General features: G+C 40.6%; 1 protein-coding gene across 6 annotated transcripts in view; it reads right to left on the bottom strand.

Moving 5' to 3' along the window:
• The window catches only part of PRDM1 (PR/SET domain 1), a 127,994-nt gene that overhangs the window by 58,799 nt on the left and 47,180 nt on the right, over positions 1 to 22,015 (bottom strand). Inside the window, exon 1 of one of the 6 annotated variants that reach the window (XM_045012102.1) lies at positions 14,098 to 14,227. The exons of 2 other annotated variants lie outside the window; for them this stretch is intronic. In XM_045012102.1, the coding sequence (XP_044868037.1) occupies positions 14,098 to 14,121 (24 nt within the window). In that variant the 5' untranslated portion in view covers positions 14,122 to 14,227. Of the gene's footprint in view, positions 1 to 7,305; positions 7,409 to 7,591; positions 7,771 to 14,097; positions 14,228 to 22,015 lie in introns of those variants that run through there. 3 more of the 6 variants (XM_045012103.1, XM_045012104.1, XM_045012106.1) reach the window with 3 other exon arrangements.

Here is a 22,015-nt window from a genome sequence, read left to right as displayed (position 1 = left end):
ACATGCAAACTCATTCGGGGTGAGGTGTGGGGGAGAGCCCAAACCCAGTAGTGATGTTCCCTTGCTGTGATGGCTCAAATGGGCTTTTATTCTGGAGATATTTTACAAGCAGTACATAACCTTTGTACTCCAGACTGTCTTTAGGACCTACACTCTGATCTGTGAAGGTTAAAGATTTCAGATAAACTTTCCACCCAGGGAAAGCATTATAAATATTTGGCAGGTACACTGCACCTGATAAAATTGCCATAAAACAAATGTTAGTAAAGACTCTTATATTCAAAAAGTATTTTTCCATAAGAATCTTAAACTTTATTCTTTTTAATCAAAGTAAGATGGCCTAACACTGAACAGCATTCAAGATAGCTGTTCTTAATAAGATGCACTTCCAAGCAAAATAGCAAAAAATAGGATCTGGATTCAGGATAGATTTTTGTTTAATAAACAAATAGAAGAAATAAATATTTAGTCCAAAGACCTTCTCTTATTTCAGATTCTTAACCTCAGACTTGCTTTAGATAGTTTGATTTCACACCTTACGCTTTCTATACAAATTCACTTCAACTAAATCTGAAACTCATAAAATAATACATCACAGTAGCCAGTGTGTGACTGTATTTCCTGAATGTAGTGTGTCTTCCTCCTAAATTAATCAAAAATCACTTGGAATTTACAAAACAAAAATCAGTCGTGTTTTAGGACTAGCAAAATTCTTGTTTGATCCATTTCAAATACACACATTTGCTTTTATTTCATTCTCTATTTTACATCAATTCAATGCTTTTAATCATAATATTAAATCCGGGATTGGCAACCTTTGGCACGCGGCCCACCAGGGTAAGCACCCTGGCGGTCCGGGCTGGTCTGTTTACCTGCCGCATCCGCAGGTTCGGCCAATTGCGGCTCCCACTGTCCACGGTTCGCCGCTCCAGGCCAATGGGGCCTGCGGGAAGTGGCGTGGGCCGAGGAATTTGCTGGCCGCTGCTTCCCGCAGCCCCCATTGGCATGGAGCGGCGAACAGCGGCCAGTGGGAGCCGCGATCAGCCGAACCTGTGGATGCAGCAAGTAAACAAACCGGCCCGGCCCGCAGGGTGCTTACCCTGGCAGGCCACATGCCATAGGTTGCCAATGCTTGTATTAAATAATAGTCATGTATGAATAGTCTGTCAAGATGACACGATATTACTATAATTTTGGGGCCCAAATTTAGGTTTTGCTTTCTAAAAGTGATCTTAAAAAACATAATAGGTACACAATTGTCCCAATACATTTCCTTTTAAAGTCAGTGAAAAGTTGTTTAGACATTCACTGTGAGAACTGAAGCTTCAACAAATGACAACTAGAGAGTAAAACTATTAACAATAGTGAAACCGACCAGTGTAGTTTCATTGTGCAACCTGAGTGAAATGAAGTATACTGTAAACAAACAGCATAAATTGTGAAAAGTAAGATTTTTTTTATTCTCTTAGGACTTGATCATTTTCTCACTAACAACAGTCAGGAGTAACTCCATTGAATTAAATATAGTTATATCAGTAATCTAAATGAGAAAAGACTATAGCATACTAACAACAACAAGGAATATTTATCTTGATAGTAAAAATGGCTTTAACTTGTCAAATTCCATTTACACTTTAAATTTTTCTTCTTCTTCTTAACAGCTGCTTCTGTTGTCAGTTGTAGAGGCTATATAGTTATAATTTTATTACTTTATTCTGAGCTAAGCAATCTCATTTGTTTGTAGGGCAAATATTTGCAGATGTCATCAAAGAAAAAAAGAGCTATACTGCCTAAAGTCAGGAAGTCATAAGTAAAGAGGGCTCGTTTGCAGGCTAGCTGATCTCTATCCTATACCACTACCCAAGGTCACAAACCTGGAATACCAAGTGGCTATAATTAAAAAAGACTAAAATATACTGGTTCTAGCCTAGACATGATTTAAAACCAACATATTCTGATATTCTGCATTGAATTTCAGCCATCTATATGTAGAAAGAAAGAGTTTGGAAACTAAGCAAGAACCACAATTACTTATTTCATGTGTGTAAAATTGATTTACTACTCTATTTTAAAAATAAGTTTAAATACAAGATAGCCCAGAACTGTAACAATTAGATCCAGATCCAAAGTTTCCCCAAAGTTTGAGGGTTGTTCAGACTGGAGTTTCAGTGCAGACCCACCCTTAATCTAAACCTCTTACACTGAGCAAGCTGGAAATGCAATGCTATTGCTGTTCAAAAATGTGGAGACGACTTCTTGTGGGAAGTCTCTCTTGCGGCAGAGTTCTAAAGTTTTGCCATCATCTATAGTAAGTTCAAGAAACATGATTGTTATCTGAGGATCAGCACAAAGCCTCTCTGTTTTCACAGCAGAGTACAGCTTTAAGTTCCACAGACCTTCCACTTTCCTGAACACACATTCTCTCATATTTTTTATATATGAGCTTCATCACTAAATTGCCCCTTCAATCACCGTGCAGAATATCTCCACGCAATCACTTCCTGTGCAAAGCATGTTTTTGCTTTTTTTCTTTCCCCTTTTCTTGAAGTGTGAAAGCAAAGTTATGCCAGCTATCCAAATCAGTCTTCTACTGCACTGGGCACCTGTTTGGACACCAGTCAGTTAATAAGCAAAATAACAGCTGAGTGAGGTCAGCTACCCTGTGAACTTCAGGACATATAGGAGACCCTGGCACACCCATCCCTCCAGTCTTCATTTGAAAATAGCAATTCTAGACACATGATGCCTTCCCTTCCTGTTTGAAGAGACAGTGAAAGCCCTCCTACTGTCTTCTCTGCCCGAGTCTCACAGCCTTGCTAAGCTCTGTCTGGGATGCAGGTGGAGGGGGGCTCATCCCACAGGAGCAGTGTTTGTTTAAGGAGCTCAGGTTCAGTAGGGACAGCTAACCATTAACGAAACCCCAGAGAGATCAAATTACACTCACCATGGGTGCTTATTAACATATATTTACACTCATGTGCAGTTTAGGGCAACCACTTTTTTTACTCAGAATGGCAGCACCTAAACAAATTGGCACAACACAACAGAAAATCACAAGTGCCTAAAAGTGAAAAATCACAAACAACACTACAAACAACACACACTACACTAAACTTGGACACCAGCTTCTTGTTTGTGCATGTGGTAGTTAGTTAAACCTAAATTCTGAAGAAGAGCTCTGTGTAAGATCAAAGGCTTGTCTCTTTCACCAACAGAAGTTGGTCCAATAAAAGATATTACATCACTCATCTTGTTTTTGTTACCTATATTGAAAACTGATCACAATTACATAGACAAACATTAAAAATTAAACCCAGAGGTATGTATATTTTAACAAAGACCCTACAAGCACAGTCAGTATAAAGGGGTCATTCTCCCCTCCTCAGATAAATTTGCTGAAGAGCATATTGATATTCAGGAAAGTCTAATTTTCATAGTCTGAAGTAGCAGCAGTCAATTTATAAACTGTAAGCGTACCACATTTCTACAAGTTCTACATTTTTACAACTTTTTGTAGTCTTATAAAAATTACTCAGAACTGAAACATGTTCGCAACAAGAAACAAAACTATTTGATGCTGCCATTATTTTGTTTCAATGCAAAAATATGAATAAGTCTTTAGTTGTAAGTGATTTGTAGTCATATCACAAAAATTACTTTGCCAAGTCCAAACTTGTAGACAACCATGGACTCAATGCTAGCAAAAAGGCTTTGCAATGAAACAAAATAGTGAGCCCAAAGAGGGTTGTTAGAACAAATCTGTCTCAAGGTGCTTACAGTCTACAACAGAGGTCGGCGACCTCTGGCGCGTGGCTCGTCAGGGTAAGCACCCTGGCGGGCCGGGCAAGTTTGTTTACCTGCCGCGTCGGCAAGTTCGGCCGATTGCGGCTCCCACAGGCCGCGGTTCACTGTTCCAGGCCAATGGGGGCTGCAGGAAGTGGCACGGGACGAGGGATGTGCTGGCCATGGCTTCCCACCGCCCCCATTGGCCTGGAGCGGCGAACCGCGGCCAGTAGGAGCTGCGATCAGCCGAACCTGCGGATGCAGCAGGTAAACAAACTGGCCCAGCCCGTCAGGGTGCTTACCCTGGTGAGCCGCGTGCCAGAGGTTGCCAACTCCTGGTCTGCAAAGAGAAGATAAAGGGTGAAAGAATGGAAATGTTATTGTGTCTATATATATCTATATATAGATATATATATAGATATAGATAGAGAGAGAGAGAGAGAGGCAGGCAGGCATAGGCACCTTCCCCAATCCTACAATTCTGGATTTAGCAAAACAATTTTTAAACTTCATTGAGACTTTTTGTGGGTGCTGGCGTTCACTTGTGCAGAGACAGGTTCAGTATTGGAACATAGGTGACTTGCCAAAAGTCATTCAGTAAGTCTAAAACAGAGCCAGGAATTGAGAGCATATAACCTCCAGTCCCTTTACCACAAGCCTATGCTTCCTTTTACACCATTTTTACATCCATGTAACTCCATTCATGTCAGTGGAGTTACTGTACTCATTTATTTCACTGTAAGATCAAAATCAGGCCCTTAGCTTTTGCATCTTTCTAGCACGGAAATTTCTTCATTTTAGGGCCCTGATTCAGCAAAGCACTTAAGCATGTGCTTAACTTAGAGCAGTGGTTCTCAAAGCCAGTCCACCGCTTGTTCTGGGAAAGCCCCTGGCAGGCCGGTCCAGTTGGTTTACCTGCCGTGTCCACAGGTTCAGCCGATCACGGCTCCCACTGGCCGCCAGTGCCGCTTCCCGCAGCTCCCATTGGCCTGGAGCGGTGAACCGTGGCCAATGGATGCCGTGATTGGCCAAACTTGTGGACGCGGCAGGTAAACAAACCAGCCCGGCCTACCAGGGCTTTCCCTGAACAAGCGGCGGACTGGCTTTGAGAACCACTGACTTACAGCACATACTTAAGTCCATCCCTGCTCAGCAAAGTACTTAATTATGTGCTTAATTCTTATTTAATTGAATGAGACATGAACATGTGCTTAAAGTTAAGCCTTTTGCTTAAGTGGGGTCTAAACTGGGGCCTAGGACCAAGGGGAAAAAATTAGAGCTATACGATATCCAGTGCAGTTTCCCCACAGATTTTAGTTTAAGACACAAAAAGGGAAAATGGAACACTATTTTAATTCGTAATTTGCAAAAAATAAGTCTCTTCTCCCAACACACTCATCCCTAGTTAGCTGTGTAATACCCGTGTTCAGGGCCAAGGATTCATTCTCTGTTATGTGGAGTGGTATTTTCCAGGCCTTGGGGAAGCCATCGGCTTTCTCAATATAGGTACTTGAAAGATTAAATTTGACAATGTAAAAGAAAATATTTGATAAGTAAACTAAATTATAATTTAATTGCAGATCATCTTAAGGCAAAAATTAAGAGAGAAGTGGGGAGACTTTCAGGAAAGAGAATATACTGTAAAAAATTAGCATGCAGTGAGCATACCATACTTCAGGACTTTGGAAGGGTGCCTGCAATAGCTGGTGCAAAGGGGGTCCAATGAGAACAAGCTCCTTGTGCCATGGCATAGCCATCATCAGGAGACATCAGTCTACTAAATCTCCTATTGTGTAATGAGTTCCTAGTGGGTGGACCCCTGTGCCCAAACAGAGCTCATTGCAGGATCAGGGCCTAAGAAACCCTCAGAGAGACTCCAAGATTTCCCAGCATGGCAGAAAGACAATATTATATAGTAGAGAAGGAAAAATAATACAAATATTTTAAGAACTATAAATACATTTGCCAATTTCTTTACTTTCTCTGGCATTTGTCTGCTCTACCCTTCTGACCCTCATGTGTTCAATAAAACATGTTTCCCCAGTGATAAGACCTTACCCTGACCAAACATACTCTCTTTACTGCAGGGTTCACTGTTCAAATTAAAGCTACCTTGCCTGTTTCAAGGATATCCATATCAATTGGATGGCCACTGCCATAAAGCTGGAAAGTTAGGAGTCAGGGACTATAGCTGCAGGTGAAATGTAGACATGTTTCTGCTTTTTTGCCAACAATGCAGCTGTAGAATTATATTGACAAGAGCCTTGTTTAAAACGCAAGAACTAAATTTATTCATGTTTCTATCAAACACTTGAGCATCCTTTCACTATACTACATGCCTTGGATGCATTGGACTGGATGGCTTCCACTTTCACACAAATGGCATTTCCGGTAATTAAAGTTCTAAAAGTCATTTCAACAAATAATTTCCACACATTTATAGATTATTGGCATTTCCTAAATATCAACTTCTACCATTCTTACCCTTGTCAGAAAGTGCTGGTTTTCTATAAAATGAGTAAATTGGTACTCAGGAGAATGATTTCATGTACCTTTTGATTTTTTACTTAATTGGAATACTATTTAGCTACAACTCCCATCCTGCAAAGGCTAACACGTGCTTAATTTTATGAGCTATGAGTAGTTCCATTGAAGCTGATGGCATTACTTACAGTACATAAAGTTAAAACACAAGTGCAAGTCCTGGTAGAATCAGGGCCCCAAATCTGAACAGCTACTTGCCATATCCTTTTGATGAAGCTAGCCAATAACTGTGGATATAAAATGTTTACAAACTACTTTGAAGATGAAAAATGTAATGTAAGTGCATAAGTGTGGATGTTGGACAAGGGGAGTGGAAGGAGAGAAGAGGGAGAGAAGGGTAGAAAAACTGATTGTATTGACTGGCCTGATGTTTGCCATAGAAACTACAACTCACTATTAGCAGCTGTAGGATTGTGAAGCTTTGTGTATTTTAGGAAGCACCTGACATTCAGTAGACAAGCTCAATCCAATATTAAAGGAAGCAACTCCTCAACCTCAGTTTAGTCTCTGAAATTAAGATAAACAATTCCCCATATGCATGAAGTATTTCCAGTGGTGGACAGCTCTGACATATACACACTTGCAACAACTTGCATATGAAAAAACCTGAGAAGCACAACAGGTGTTCCTTAAACTGGTAAATTATTTCTCCATTTTGCATAATTGAATATCTCCCATCCTCCCCATCAATACATTAAATAAGTAAATAAAATAACAGTTTAGAATTAAACTTTCCCTGGTATACTTTAAGAATGGTGGATTTATCTAACCAGATTAAATACTTTAAATGTCTTTAAAGCAGAACTAGCAATATTCCCAAATACATCCTAATTTTGTTCATACTCTAGTTGTCCTAACATTTTCAGCATTATGCATTTTAGCAAATGTAGACATCTCAATCAGACAGACTGTTATATGGAAGCATGTATTTTTAGGGCAAAAAAACCTGATTTTTCAGCATTTTACTTCCCTACTTACCCAGTGTTCCCTACTTACTCAAACTCCATAATGTATTTCTGATCTACTAGAAAGAAAAGAAAATTCTCAAGCTCACATGTACTGATTTGGTAGTGCTTGATTTTTAACATTAGGGGTATAAAAGGTTTCACTACAATAGTGGATTACAGAAATCAGTCAGGATACAGCAGAAAGTTGTTAGTCTGGATTACCCCCTTCAATAAATAGATAATTCACTCTCCTCCCTCCTACTTACCCTTTATCATTGATGGAAAAAGAACATTGCCACTGTCAAATGTATACTCACTTTTCCCCTCAAGAAGCTTCTAATAGTATTTGATCCTAGAGCATTCAGGAGAGAGCTGCACTTGAGCAATGCTTTCCCTCTTCACAGCAGAGGCCACTCACTGCTCTGCCACTCTAAAATGTGGATCTCAAAGCCTTCTGTGTCAATAGTAATCGCTGGAGGGGTCACATGACATGGCCTTTGTCTCTTTCCTGCAAGTGTGGCAGTGGTCATGGCCAATGATTAAGACAGGGGATCGCAAAGGGATGAAAAATGTTTAATCTGTATTCCAGCTGTCAAAGGGTTAAGAAAGGTCACCTCACTCTTTCCTTCGATCATAATCAGAGCTGGGTACCTGCCACTACCTGAAATGTTGGTCCTGTTGAATTATAGAATATTCTCTAACAAAAAGAAACTGGATCACTGGCCTGGGGGAACCGTAACATTTATTCCAATGGTAATGAAAGACAGAGTGCTTTGATCACTTTAGCGACTATCCATCTTTAACTGCTGAAAGCAAGCCCACTTCTACAGCAGGAGCAACAGAAGCACCATCCAGAAGCCTGCTTCCTCCATCCAGGCCTAGATGTCAGGCTAATCAGTTTGATCTGACAGATTTTAATTAAATTAATTAAGTCTTTTCTGAATGGACTTGATTAGCATTCCACAGAGGAATCAGTTGTAAAAAGAAATCCTGCCAGCAGGATCAGCCCTAATACTTTTTCCTCTTCTCACAATGAGGAATATTTATTATTTTTTATTATGAATCATTATTTTATAAATGACTGATATTTAGGCACAAGATTGTTTGTTTTAGCACCCAGTAACTATAGCCTTAAACAAACAAACAAACAAAAACATTTCCAAGATTTTCTGTAAGCAATTTTTCTACTTTGAAATTACTTCCTTCATACCAACTTTATATAAAAGATCTAATGCTGTAAGCTATGTGCGCACACAAAATATGCAAGAACAAGTTGCACAGATCCTGGTCACTTCCAGTCAGGTTTCCCAGCTTTCTCAGACTGGCTTCTTGTGAAAATTCAGAAGATGCACAATTGAAAACACATGTTATCAGTGAATAATGCTATGTTTTAACACTGTAAGAAGGTGAGCTGGCAATAACATTTCACTTTCCTCTCATTCATCTGAAGCAGAGCAAAAATAATTTGTGATCAACAAAGATTTGATATAATGTTCTGGCTATTTTAGGGCCATAGACACCCCTAAGTCTATGCAGCTCTTGAGGGCTGCATGTTTGAACTAAGGGCAGCATATCCTTACTACTTAAGGTCAGTGCTTAATTTGTGCCAAAGCTTGTCAGGGCTAAGCATCAGCACCTTTAGGTTTGGCAGTCATAGCCCCAGCACCTCTGGCCTTGCTGCATCATTTATGAGTGTAAAAAAAATTGCTTGAGTCCCAGCACCTCTTTCATTACAAATTAAGCACTGCCTAAAGCCACAGTCTTGCACCTGAGTTCATGTGGGTGGACCTCTGTACCTGTGCAGAGACCCATCAACTACTAAAGGGCTCCATGCAGGCACAAAGCTTCACCAGTGCAGATTAAATTGTAGGATTGGTCCCAAGAGACCACCTTTCTTCCCATGCCACACTACCATCTGTGATCCACAAAAGTGCTTCAGCTGGAGCTCCTCTTATACAAATGAGGTGGCAAATGCTGCTTGAGGGGTCATTGACTTAGGAATTCATTCTTCCCTGGGTCTGCCAGAGCTTAGAATGGTTATCCTTATGATCTCATTGCACACCCCATCTTTCTTCTCCAAGCTTTTTAGCCTCTCTCACCTCCCATCTTTCCCCTGCAAAATAGCTTTTAGTTTTAATTTGATAGGAAGGGAGCTGACCCTGAAGTTGTATGAGAGTCCTGATCTAGTTTAATCAGAAGTAGCAGGGCTTCCTGCTGCAACTGAAGTGATACTGGGAGTTATGCACTGAATGACCACTGCTTTTACCTTTCCAACATTTCTCTTCCTTCTGGTCACTAGTAAGAACATAAAAATGGCCCTACTGGGTCAGACCAAAGGTCTATCTAGCCCAGTATCCTGTCTTCAGACAGTGGCCAGTGCCAGGTGCCCCAGAGGGAATGAACAGAAGAGGTAACCATCAAGTGATCCATCCCCTTCGCTCATTCCCAGCTTCTGGCAAACGGCTTCTACTGTACTTCTAACAGAAAAAAAAGAAAAAAAATCAAGCTAAAGAGCCTTCTAGGAAGAAGTGAAAGACAAATGGAAGAAGAGAAGAAGCAATAAGAGGAGGCTGAAAGAAGAAAAGCAGGGAGTGAGGAAAGGAAAGAGGAGAGCAAGAAGCCAAGGAGAGAAGAATAAGAGAGAAGAGGGTTTGGGGGAGGAGAGTTAATGAGGGAGAAGAAGAGGTAAGTCTGTTGCTTTCCAGAGAAACAAGGGATCCTGAAAAAAAGAAAGTAGAATTAACAAACATATTTTTTAAACACCCAAACTAGGAAAGCAAGAAGGTGATATATTGTAGGAAAGAGACATTGTTACCTGACATTATTATTTACCCAACTGTTGTTAATAACCCACTATTAAATTGAATCACTATGTTTTAAAGGTCACTAGAAAATCTTGCATTTTGTCTGGTCAGCAGCCATTAGTTGTGGAGGATACTTGTGATGTGGCTCATAAACAAAAGTTGACCCGGCGATTGACCAATAAATAGTATTTCCTAATGCTATTTTATGCTGTTAGTTTGAACAGAATCTCCTGGTTTACTTTTACTCAAATGGGGGGTTCATCACTTAGAATTTTTACCATGTAGTTTAAGTTACACAAGGAGCTAAAAAGTATTTTTTTGAGGTTTGTGGGTTTGTGCAGCTGATGAATGTAGCTGGTTTTCAGATGCATGCATGTTAGGCCAAATTCTGCTGTCAGATACATGTACCGGTGCAGAAGCCAATGCAGCAGTGAAAGTTTTATTCTTATACCTAAATAAAGATAGGAATTTAAAGCTATCAGGCTAGCTACTTGGTTAGCTACTTCTAGGGACATATTTTGACTATAGGGAACTTCTAGTCTGGAATATTTTGTGTATACTGGGAGAAAAGAAGAGAGACATAAACCAAGAGCAAAATGGTTCACCTTTCAGTATGTAGGAAACAAAAAGAGCTCTGTTAAATGAATGATATTAAATCAATATCTGTTACAATAAAAATTGAGGGTTAGGGAGAAGAATTCAGTATGATTGACCTTCATGTTCCCTCTACCCTTTCATTAACTGTTCACTGAGGTGATCTCTGTCCAAATACGGGCAATTTGGAGCCTGTCATAGAATTACAAGATGTATTAGGGACTGCTGCCACAAATTTATAGCTACCAAGGCCTTTGCTGATTAAATTTTCCAGACTTGAAAGTAATATCAGTGGCAATGCTCTCAATTTAACCCAAGATCATCAGCATCATGACAAATTAGGAAGAAGATAACACTTTTCCCTTCACATTATCAAATAATTTGATCATCACTATTTTCTTCCTAGCTTGAATGATAAGCAAATAAATGTAACTTCAGATAAGCTAAATCAGCTTGACAGTTATTCCAGACACAAAAGAAAATCACCAGAAGTAGTCTCCCTGCAGACTGTCAAGCTAAAAAACATCACATGGTCCTCAACTTGCTTAAGGAAGAGAAGCTACTGTATTTTAATTTCAAACCCCAAATCATAACATTTCTTAAATATAAACAAAAAAGATTACTGCATCTCAAATAAATTAAAAATTAATGTAGTTGAGTCTGTGTACTGTATATGAACACTCCTTAAGGGCTGGATCCTGCATACACTTATGCATGTGAGTAACTTTACACACACAAGTAGTCTAATTGAATTCAGTGGGACTACTGATGTATAAATGCTTGCAGAGTCAGAGCCTTGGACTGTAAAGTTTTTGAAGCAGAAACAGGATCTTAACTATCTGTAAGGGATCTTCCACCCATGTTTGACACTATATACATTAATTATCACTAAGAAACCTTTACTGAATTTTGCCAGCTCTGCAATTCCCCTCCACCCCGATTGCTATATATCTTCCTAGAGTGAAATTTTTGTACATAGGATGTTGTAAAATTTACTTTGATATTTAATTAATCTGGGATTTAACATTTGACAGTTTAAAGTATTTTAATCCAAACTAGATAGAATGTAAAACATTTCAAAAGCTTGTAAGTCTCAATTCTTGGGTAGGGTAGGGGAAAGAAGTAAAAATGTCATAGGATTCAAATCCTGAAACATTCTGACCTTTAAACTGAACCTCCCCCTTCTTCCCCCAAATTTTTAGGTTTAAGATAAATTCAGGAAACAAAAATTTCACCAATGAGTTTGATACATAATCAGTTAAACTACTGAATAAGTAATGAAGCACTTTTTCCTTTGAAAATCCCAATGCAATTTTGTGAGGAAAGACTGATTCAATATTTTAGATGGGAAGGTAATAGCATATTTTGCATCATATTTGCTTTCTCAGATTTTAATTAAGAAAAACAGGTTTTTGGTTGTAGTTTTTAAAACCCAGTTGTGAAATAACTGTTTCAAGATAAGAAACTCTGACTAAGATGACTTTTGGTCATCTCAGAAAAACACTGGTCCCCTTCCTTAATTACTTCATTCTGATTGCTTTAGTTTGGTAATCTTACATTTCGATAGCTTTTTACCGCAGATTCTTAGGAAGCTATAGGATTAAATGAGAGACACAAGGAATATTGCAGATTTTGATCAGTTATTAGTTTGGCCTAAAATAATGTTTTTAACAGATTGCAATCCATGACTCATTTTTTAAAATCCTCCCTCTTTCAATTTGTCTAACTTAAAATGTTAACAGATAGAAGATTCTCTTTGTAGACAGGCTGCAAACAAATGCAAGAAATGATTATAAACAAGATGAGTTAAATATAGTGTAAACCAGTTCTTTACTTTCCTTGTGATTAAAAAAAACCAAATGATTCCACTGGACTATTTTGCAAAGCTACTATTAAACAGATCGTATTCATCTGGCCAGCTTTTACTCACCTATTAATATTCAGTGCCACTCTCTTTTCCTGCCTCCACTTTCTCTTTTGCTATCTAGTGTTTGCTAATGAGCTACTCAGAGGGGTCCTTCAAATGAGCACTAAGTTTTGCGATGGGTGGTCAAACCCTCAACAGGCTGAAACTCAACTGAAATGGAAGAACCAAAAGAGAGTAGACTCTTCACTCATTCATTTATGTAAGACAAAAGCCTTAAATCACTAATCACACACCAGCACATACATTAATTTAAAGTGTAGTTACAAAGATACAGATTAAAGTATGTGTTACAGAAGAAGGCTGTCTCATTAAAAGGCAAAAAAAGAAAGACGCGTGTTTTTCATTCTGGTCTGAGGCTCACTTGGACACACACACAAGGTCTTGATCTGCTACCTTATGACACTACAACTTAAAAACCATTTTGTTCTTTATTTGTTCCCATTCCAAACCACAAGAACTTAGATGTCTGCTTTTGGTAATGCATTTTTTTTTTTTGTTAATTCTTAACTGAGTACATGGAAAAAATATTTGATCTAATAATGTCTTCTTACTCACATTTATCACTTTCAATAAGGCACTATTGCACAAAGTAAAAAAGGTAAGAATAAGCAGCATGGACTAATTTGGTTCAAAACAGAAAAGCAGAAGTGTTCTGCTAGGCCACAGAAAAATATAAATGGAAGAGGGTAAGATTTGTTATGGTGTGTCACATACACAGTTACAAAGATCAAAGTGTTTGTAAAAGTACAAACAAAGCCATCCAGGATGAATTGTAAGATACTTCAAGTATCAGGCTGTGGCTACACTTAGCACTTCAAAGCGCTGCCGTGGTAGCGCTGCCGCGGCAGCGTTTTGAAGCGCTAAGTGTAGTCAAAGCGCCAGCGCTGGGAGACCGTACTCCACCTCCCTGTGGGGAATAACGGACAGCGCTGGGAGCCGCACTCCCAGCGCTGGGGCTTTGACCACACTGGCGCTTTGCAGTGCCGCAATTCGCAGCGCTGGAGAGGGTGTGTTTTCACACCCTGCTGCAGCGCTGCAAATTTGTAAGTGTAGCCAAGCCCTCAGAGAGGTAGCCGTGTTAGTCTGGTTCTGTAAAAGCAGCAAAGAATCCTGTGGCACCTTATAGACTAACAGACGTTTTGCAGCATACTTCAAATCTTTCTTGCTTTCACTGGTCATGTTATATAATGGTGAACAGCATATACCTAACAATATAACAACCTCAAATATAAATGGAGGAATCTGATCAAATTTCAGTATATTTTGGATGTTTTTAATAAACTGTGTACATTTTTAAACAAATGCAGTTTTACCCTTCGGACATTGTAAAAAATAAAATTGACACTTGGTTACATAAACACAATTTTTTAATCCTATCATTTACTAAAGGGAGAGGGACTGTCTAAAAGCAAAACTTTCTTTGTCAAAAAGTAATTCTTGGTAACATCTACTTTCTTACAGCTTTTTCTTCAAAGTGAAAACAAACTGTAAACGTCACCTTCAACAACATAGCACAGGCCATGCACTGCAGTCTACTGGACAGTTTCTACTACAGTTGTGAACAGGGGCAGATCGCTTTCACACAGAGCCCCATGCAAGCCTGTGAGAGTCTTTATCAAGTGAGAAAGTAGAGCAGAAGCTATGAGTACATCTTTTAAGAAGGATATTTAGGAGCTTCTTCAATCCTTTTACCAGACACACAAATGCAAACTGACTTTTTTTTTTTAAATCTCTAAAAATACTAACCCTTCTACTGAACTAGTGGGAACGGTCTTAGAAAGGGGTGGAGTCAGAGAAATCAGTCCAACAGGTCACCTTTCAGCCACCTATGACATCAGCCCGCTGCCCTGATTCTTTCATTAATACCTTTGAGCTGAAAACAATGGGCCTGCCATTAAGCACTACACAGTTCAAGATAAGAAAGCCCTAAGTAGATAATAATCAGTGCATTTAGCTGGATTTCAAACATTCAGCTGCTTAATCATTTCTTCCTCACTGCATGCTGCCCAAACATACAGGGAATGCTTTGGATGCTTTGAGCTAAGGGGGGGGGTAGAGGGATGGAGAGAGCAAGCGTGAGCGGGGGGCGGGGAGGTGGGGGACAAGGGGATTTCATTGGCAATCCTCTCTCTGTGAAATGAAAACATTTCTTAATTGCCATTAGGGAAATAGGTTAAATACAGGCTTGGTAAGCTGCTAAGACTGGCTAACAGATTAGGAGGGATGGCAGTTGAAGTATACTCATTTCCATTCTATGACAGAGCAGGGAATTTTTATCTTCTTACGGCCTTTAGAAACTGATTTAGCTCACAGTTCTTGTCATGTGTTACTAAATATATCAGGTGTGAAGTTACTGGTTAGATTTTAACCAGTCAACTTCCAGGTGATGAAATGAGGCCAAATCACTGGTCCTAATGGTTGCCTTGAACTCTTATGCAAGAAAATAGAAACTGTAGGACATACCAAGAGAGGTGTGTTTTAGAAGGCAGATACTGTAACATCTGACCTGTTTTGGTAATACAAATAATCATGAGTAATCACAGAATCATAGAAAATAGTGATGTGATCTATCCTACTCTGGCATGCCAAGAAATAGAGCCAAGTTTTTTTTAATTAATTAATAAATAATTGGAGATATACCTATCTCCTAGAACTGGAAGGGACCTTGAAAAGTCATTGAGTCCAGTTCCCTGCCTTCACTAACAGGACCAAGTACTGATTTTTGTCCCAGATCCCTAAGTGGCTATCTCAAGGATTGAACTCACAACCCTGGGTTTAGCAGGCCAATGCGCAAACCACTGAGCTATTTGTCCCTGTCCCCTGGGTTTAATTGCAGTCTGAAAACTGCACCAGGACGTAATGCTTTGCATAAAAACAACCCATCCACGTCTGACTTGACTCCAGTGCTTAATTTGTAATTAAAAAGGTGCTGGGGTTCAAGCAATTTTTTTACATTAATAACTAATGCAGCAAGCCCAAAGGTGCTGGAGCTATGAACTGCCAAGCCTAGAGGTACTGGGACTCAGTCCTTGCAAGCCCTGGCACAAATTAAGCACTGTTTGCCTCACAGTCACAGGATAGTGTGTATGTATGGAAAACCTGATTGTTTTTGCTGCTTCTATTTAAAAGTTGAAGACCTCTCCGGTGCTGTCATCCACAAGCAACATTTTTGGGGGGCACTTTTCCATTCTAAATCTAGAGGGATTTTTTTCAAAAGCATTCATCATTGACCCAATTCTGCTACCATTGAAGTCAGTAATAAAACTCTACTGAATGCAGTGGGAGCACAGGTAGCCGAGCAGGGTGTCCTTTTGAAAATCCCACTCGGAATGTACACAGTCTTAAGAGTCATACAGAAAGTTACAAAATAGTTGCTGGCAGTACGTGTTACAAAGGTGGGACCCTATCCTGTAATATTTCATCTTGAAAAACTCCCCTGGGCATCAGTAGGATTATCATCAGAGTAAGGACAGGCCTGGAGTTTTAGGGAGAGCTTTTGTTCCAGGGCTCACTGAGGCCAATATTCTGAACTACTCAAGCAATCTCTAGTTGGCAGTGGCATTTTCAAGGCATCCACTTTAAATTTTGTTAACTGGTGTTTGGAAATACCTACATTTTCTAGAATCCCGTCTTTTATCTCAAGTAGTTCTCTGTGCAGGACAAAGTCCAGAAGTAGCTGTTGGAGCCTGCCAATTCCGCATCCTCCTTGCTTTGTGGGACACGTAAGGATGACTCGCTGTTTTTCTTTTTAAAATACTAGTCAGTTTTTTAAGCCCGTTTCCTGGGAAGAGAGCCTTGAAAATGTAAACCAAAGCAAACAAAATAGATTGCAGTGAAAACATGTCATTGGTTTGCAAAGATCGCAGGTTATTAACACTTTCCCCTGTTCAGGGTGGCCTTTGCAGTCAATAGAAACCATGGCCTTAGAACCCACAATACTTGGGAGAACAATGACATATGGTTTGGCAGGGCTCCTCACACTCCCAAAATGCTATGGCAGTACAGCTGAAAATAAATTAAGATTATGAGGCTATTTCTTAGCCCTAGTCTACACTACAGAGTTAGGTCGATGCAAGGCAGCTTATGTTAACCTAACTATGGAAGTGGCTACACTTAAATTTGGTTGCCACCGATGTAACTGCCCTGCTATGCCAACTTAATCACTCCCCCTCCACAAGCAGCATTGAGTTAAGGTCGATGTAGATAGGTCAATACAGTGTCAGTGTAGACTAGGGATTGGCAACCTTTGGCACACAGCCCGCCTGGGTAAGTACGCTGGTGGGCCAGGCCAGTTTGTTTACCTGCCGGCCAATCATGGCTCCCACTGACCGCAGTTTGCCGCTCCAGGCCAATGGGGGCTGCGGGAAGTGGCGCGGGCCGAGGGATGTGCTGGCCACCGCTTCCTGCAGCCCCCATTGGCCGAACCTACGGACGCGGCAGGTAAACAAACCGGCCCAGCCCACCAGGATGCTTACTTACCCTGGCGGGCTGCGTGCCAAGGGTTGCCAATCCCTGGTGTAGACACTGCATTGCTAACGTTGACTGTTACTGGTTTTCAGGAGCTGTCCCACAATGCCCCATGCTGACAGTACAATTGATGAAAGCACTCCTGGTGAGGGAGTAAAGTGTAGACACGCACAAGTGATGTAATGACTGCAGAGGCATTATGCTGACATAAGTTAGGTCACCTTAATTTTGTAGTATAGACATAGCCTTAGTAAATTTATGTATTTACTATAGCCAGCTCAATATGCAATATCTAATATTTGAAGAAATTAATTATCTAGATATGAAAGCCAGAAGCACGATAGGTCAGAGAAAAGGAAACTAGTGCACTCAGTTTTTATAAGGCAATAGTAAATTAAAGCACCCATGACCAACAGAAATGTTAATTTAATTTAAATTTTTTTTTAATCAAGACTTATGTGAAAAAGGAGTTGAAGGTTTTTCCACTGAGACTTGTTTCTATCTCACATCTGAGTGGACCATAGTAATTCCCAGCCTTCCCCTATTCCCACCCCTGCCGCTCTAATCACAAAACACCATTCTTCCCTCTGAGCCAGGAATAGAGCTCAGGAGCCCTAAGTCTTCCCGCCTGCCCACCCGCTCTAACCCACGAGCCCCCATTCCACTCCCAGAGCAGAGGATGGAGCCCAGGAGTCCTGGCTTCCAGCCCCTTTGCTCTAACCACTAGCCCCTACTCCCTTCCCAGAGCCGGGGAGAGAACCTAGGAGTCTAGACTCCCAGCTCCACCCGCCAGCTCCTCCAGGAACCCAACACCAAAGCAAGGGACAGTCCCAAACACCTCATTTGGGTCTGTGGAACTGGGGGCAGAGAGTTGCTTGCTTCCATATGGAACTCGCCCCATTGTTTGTAGCCACTCCCCCTTCCTCCCCCGGCAGCCGTGACCTGCTCGCTCTGTCTGGCTCCAAAAAACTTACACAGAAATATTAGTTTCTGGGTCTCTGGCAAGCAGAGTGGGACCAGAGGCTGCTCTCCAAACAGCTCCTCACCCGACATTTGTGCCCCACACGTAGCAGGCTGACCCCTTCTTTCCCATGGCCTCTCCAGCATGCTCAGAGCTTGCCCTCCCCTTGCCCGCTCTGCCCGCAGTGTCAGTGCGAACCTGTGGGCGCTCCTCTTCCCCATTCCCAGGCTGGCCCCCTTCTCAGCCAGAGCCACTTCCCCGTGCTATGAGAGCCCCCCTGTAGCCACCGCAGAGGCTCTCCATCAGCAGCTCAGCAGCTGCTGGTCTTCCTGCCCTCTCAGCAGGGAGGCTGATCGTGGTTACTCTGGTAACTGGACTTTTAGTGCCTGGTCAGCACTGCTATCAGGTCCCCTTTCGAACCGGATTTTCCGGTAAAAAAAAAACCAGACACCTGGCAACCCTAGTTTAGTGTCAAGCCATTTATAGTGTGGCCTAGTAGGCAAAACACTGACTTGGGACTCAGAAAACCTGTTTTCTATACCTGGTTTTGCCATTAGGTCACCTTGTACAAGTCACTTTGCCTCTCTGTACCTCAGTTTCCCCCTCTGTAAAACAGGGCTAGTGATACTGACCTCTTGTACAGTGTTTTCAAATCTACAGATGAAAAGGGCTATAGCAGGGCTGGGTATTATTACAAACTTCACGTGGCTGTTGAAACTTTTTTTATGAATACAGCACACTGTTGAGGACACTGTATATCGCTTTTCTGCAAAAAGAGGTTTTCAAAACTTTGGGGCAAGAAAGGAGGAAAATAACAAAACTCATAAATGGTTCTAATCTGCTACACAAAGTTTCCTCCAGGATGGGTACTATATGAGACAGTGGGTATCCTTTAAAATATTTACAGCTGGCCATCAAAGCACAGGCCTTTTTGAACTCAGTAGTAGTAGGAGAGGATTCTACTCTTTAGAATAAAAATATTCTTGTGTGTTAGTCTGGGAACTGGACTATTAATATTCAAATACCTCTTATGAAGGCATAATACACTACTCTACTAATGCTCTGGTTCACAAATAATAAGGAGGATGCTGTTTTAAATGTAAAAAGGTAAGTAGTGTCCTTTTCTACCATTAAGGCGAGGCATACAATGTGGATTTTGCTTTGCAGTACACCCCCATAGTGCTAAAGGAAAGGACATGCAGTGCTTTCTGTCTCAAGGAGTACTTTCTGTGACAACATAAATGGTACACAGATAGATTGGCTTTTTTTCAGTAAGTTACAACAAATCCGATTACTATGAATCCTACTTTTGAACTGAGACTCATATTCTCATTCCCACTCTTTAAATCTTCTAGTACAGACATTCCTATAATAGGGAAAATCTTTGTTTTTCCTCATTACATATAAACAATTATAAGAATTATATATTTTCAAATGGATATTCCTGGGGTATTGTTATGGTGTCAGAGTGTGTTGTCCTATGAGTGGTAGGAAACTACCAAGCTCAATGGGAATGACAGCTACACTGCAAACAACTGGATACTCAATAAGAGGTCTCCTGAATGCCATATACTAAATAGTTCTGGTTTATTTTCCCTCCAGAGTTAGTTGTTTTTACATTATTTTCCATATATCCTGTATAATTAAGGAGAGCATCTCTGTTATAATGGAATGTTCTATTAGAAGGAAAATTATCTATAGAAAACCACATTTAGCAGACCAAGAATGCTCTGAGGAATTAAAGACACCAATTAGTTGGACAACAGTTTACTAATAATGATGAAAATATGTTGTACTGGTAAATACGTTACTTGTAACTTAATTATTAAGGACATGTCATTAATCATTACTGCATATACATATAATGAATTACTATACTCCAAAGTAAAATGAATAGTAAATGATGGAATGGCCCAAATTCTCTTCGCCGTTACACTGGAGCAATTCTGCTGAAGTCTAATGACTAGAAGTTGAAGCAAGATAAACACTAGAAATAAAGTGGCAAATTTTTAATCATGAGGGTAATTAACTTGCTAAAGGATATGTGGGTTCTATATCACTTGAAGTCTTTAAATGAAGACTGGATGTCTTCCTAAAAGATAAGCTCTGGCTCGATCACAAGACATGATCTTGTTGCAGGAATTACGGGGTGAAATTATATGGCCTGCATTATGCAGGAGATCAGACTAGATGACCCTAATTATTCCTTCTGGCCTTAAAAATCTATAAATCTATGAAAAGGAATAAGACTTTGAACCACTGTGCCCACAATGTGCCAAAACAGTGGAAGATGCTTATCTAATTAATGTAAGTGGAAAAGCACCTTATTTTTAGAGACTATCAATATAGTTTCTAATTATCATATACAGATTCTCTCCTCCCCCTGCTTGTATAATCAAAATATAAATAAACATATCTAAAGATTGTATAATGATAAATCAATATGGAACTTATTCTGTGCTTTAAAGAAAAAAAGTCCAAGTTCTTATAAACCTTTCAAACTTTCATTGCTTCTCCCACCCCTCAATTTGCATGGAGAAGTCTATTTTACAACTTTATCCATGTAATGATCCTGCAGACCTCTCCCTCATGCCAAAATTTCTCTTTGAAGTTTGCCCTCCCATTAGTGCTTCAGTGTAGTTATTCAAGCTGATCACACAAGCGCAGCAGAACTCCACAACTGTCCACATTCTGTGGGATACAGTTGTTTCATGTTGCCTGTGATTTACAGTCTTAATTAATGCTCCAAAGAAGAAGAGCACATCTTTGGTGGAGCTTTCCACCCCCCTTCTTTTTGCAAAACAGTGCTCTCAGGGTTTTGTTGGACATTGTGCAGGATGGCTTTGCCAAGCAGAATGGAACACACTTAATACTTTTCCTTTATAACCTTTGCAATAAATCAGCTGCCACTCCGTTTGCACAAGTGCAGCCATTAGTGTCCTGTCCCCTCCCCCAGCACTTCCCGAATTTTAAACAAAGTAGGAATAAACTGAAACTGAGCAGAGCCAGCGATCCCAGTAAATCAGTTTAATGAGAACTGAATCAATCGTATGAAGTCCATTGCTGAACAAATCCAGTGGAGAACAGAAGTTGGGCTTTGGAAGAAGGGATGGGGTGAGGGGAAATGGGGAAGCAATATTGGTGTATTTAATGTTCAGCTGTGATGCACATCTGCTGTGAACACTGTGTTCTTTATAATCACATTTACTGCAAATCACTGCTGCGACTCATTGTTTAGATTCATCATTTTCTTTCCTGTTTATGGTTTTGCTCCTCCATGTTTTCCCACAGAAGTGGAGAGTTTTCTGTTTACCCATTCTCACAACTTATCTCTTACATTATTATCTTGATCTTCATTTACCCTTCTTAGGCCTCCCATGTGCCTGCATTTAGTATCAATAACTACACACAAATACAAACTCCTGCTTTATAGAAACAATGGGGAGGGCAAATGATCCCGTGTTTTGAGGAAGCTGAAGTTTTAAGGAATTGATGTTAATATCACTGTAACATAGCAAGCTACTATCCAACATCTAGAGGCAAAAAGACCTTTTTAAAAACACATTTGCCATTAATCAGGAATGGATTCACAATCATTGCAAGAGGCAGGGAAATCACTCCAGATGTCATGCTTAGTTACCATGGTGATGGGAGCAGTATACGAGCCAATATATCAGGGTCAGGGATCGGCAACCTTTGGCAGGCAGCTCGCCAGGATAAGCTCCCTGGCAGGCCGGGCCGGTTTGCTTACCTGCCTCGTCTACAGGTTTGGCCGATCGCGGCCCCACTGGCGGGAAGCGGCACAGGCCAAGGGATTCTGCTGGCCGTGGCTTCTTGCAGCCCTCATTGGCCTGGAGCGGTGAACCGCGGCCAGTGGGAACCACAATTGGCCAAACCTGCGGACACAGCAGGTAAACAAACCGGCCCGGCCCACCAGGGGGCTTACCCTGACAAGCCGCCTGCCAAAGGTTGCCGATCCCTGCAATAC

The sequence above is a fragment of the Mauremys mutica genome, chromosome 3 (assembly GCF_020497125.1).
Source record: "Mauremys mutica isolate MM-2020 ecotype Southern chromosome 3, ASM2049712v1, whole genome shotgun sequence".
Classification (NCBI taxonomy): domain Eukaryota; kingdom Metazoa; phylum Chordata; order Testudines; family Geoemydidae; genus Mauremys; species Mauremys mutica.
Note: the sequence above shows the minus strand (reverse complement) of the source record. Positions and strands in the feature narration are given on the sequence as shown.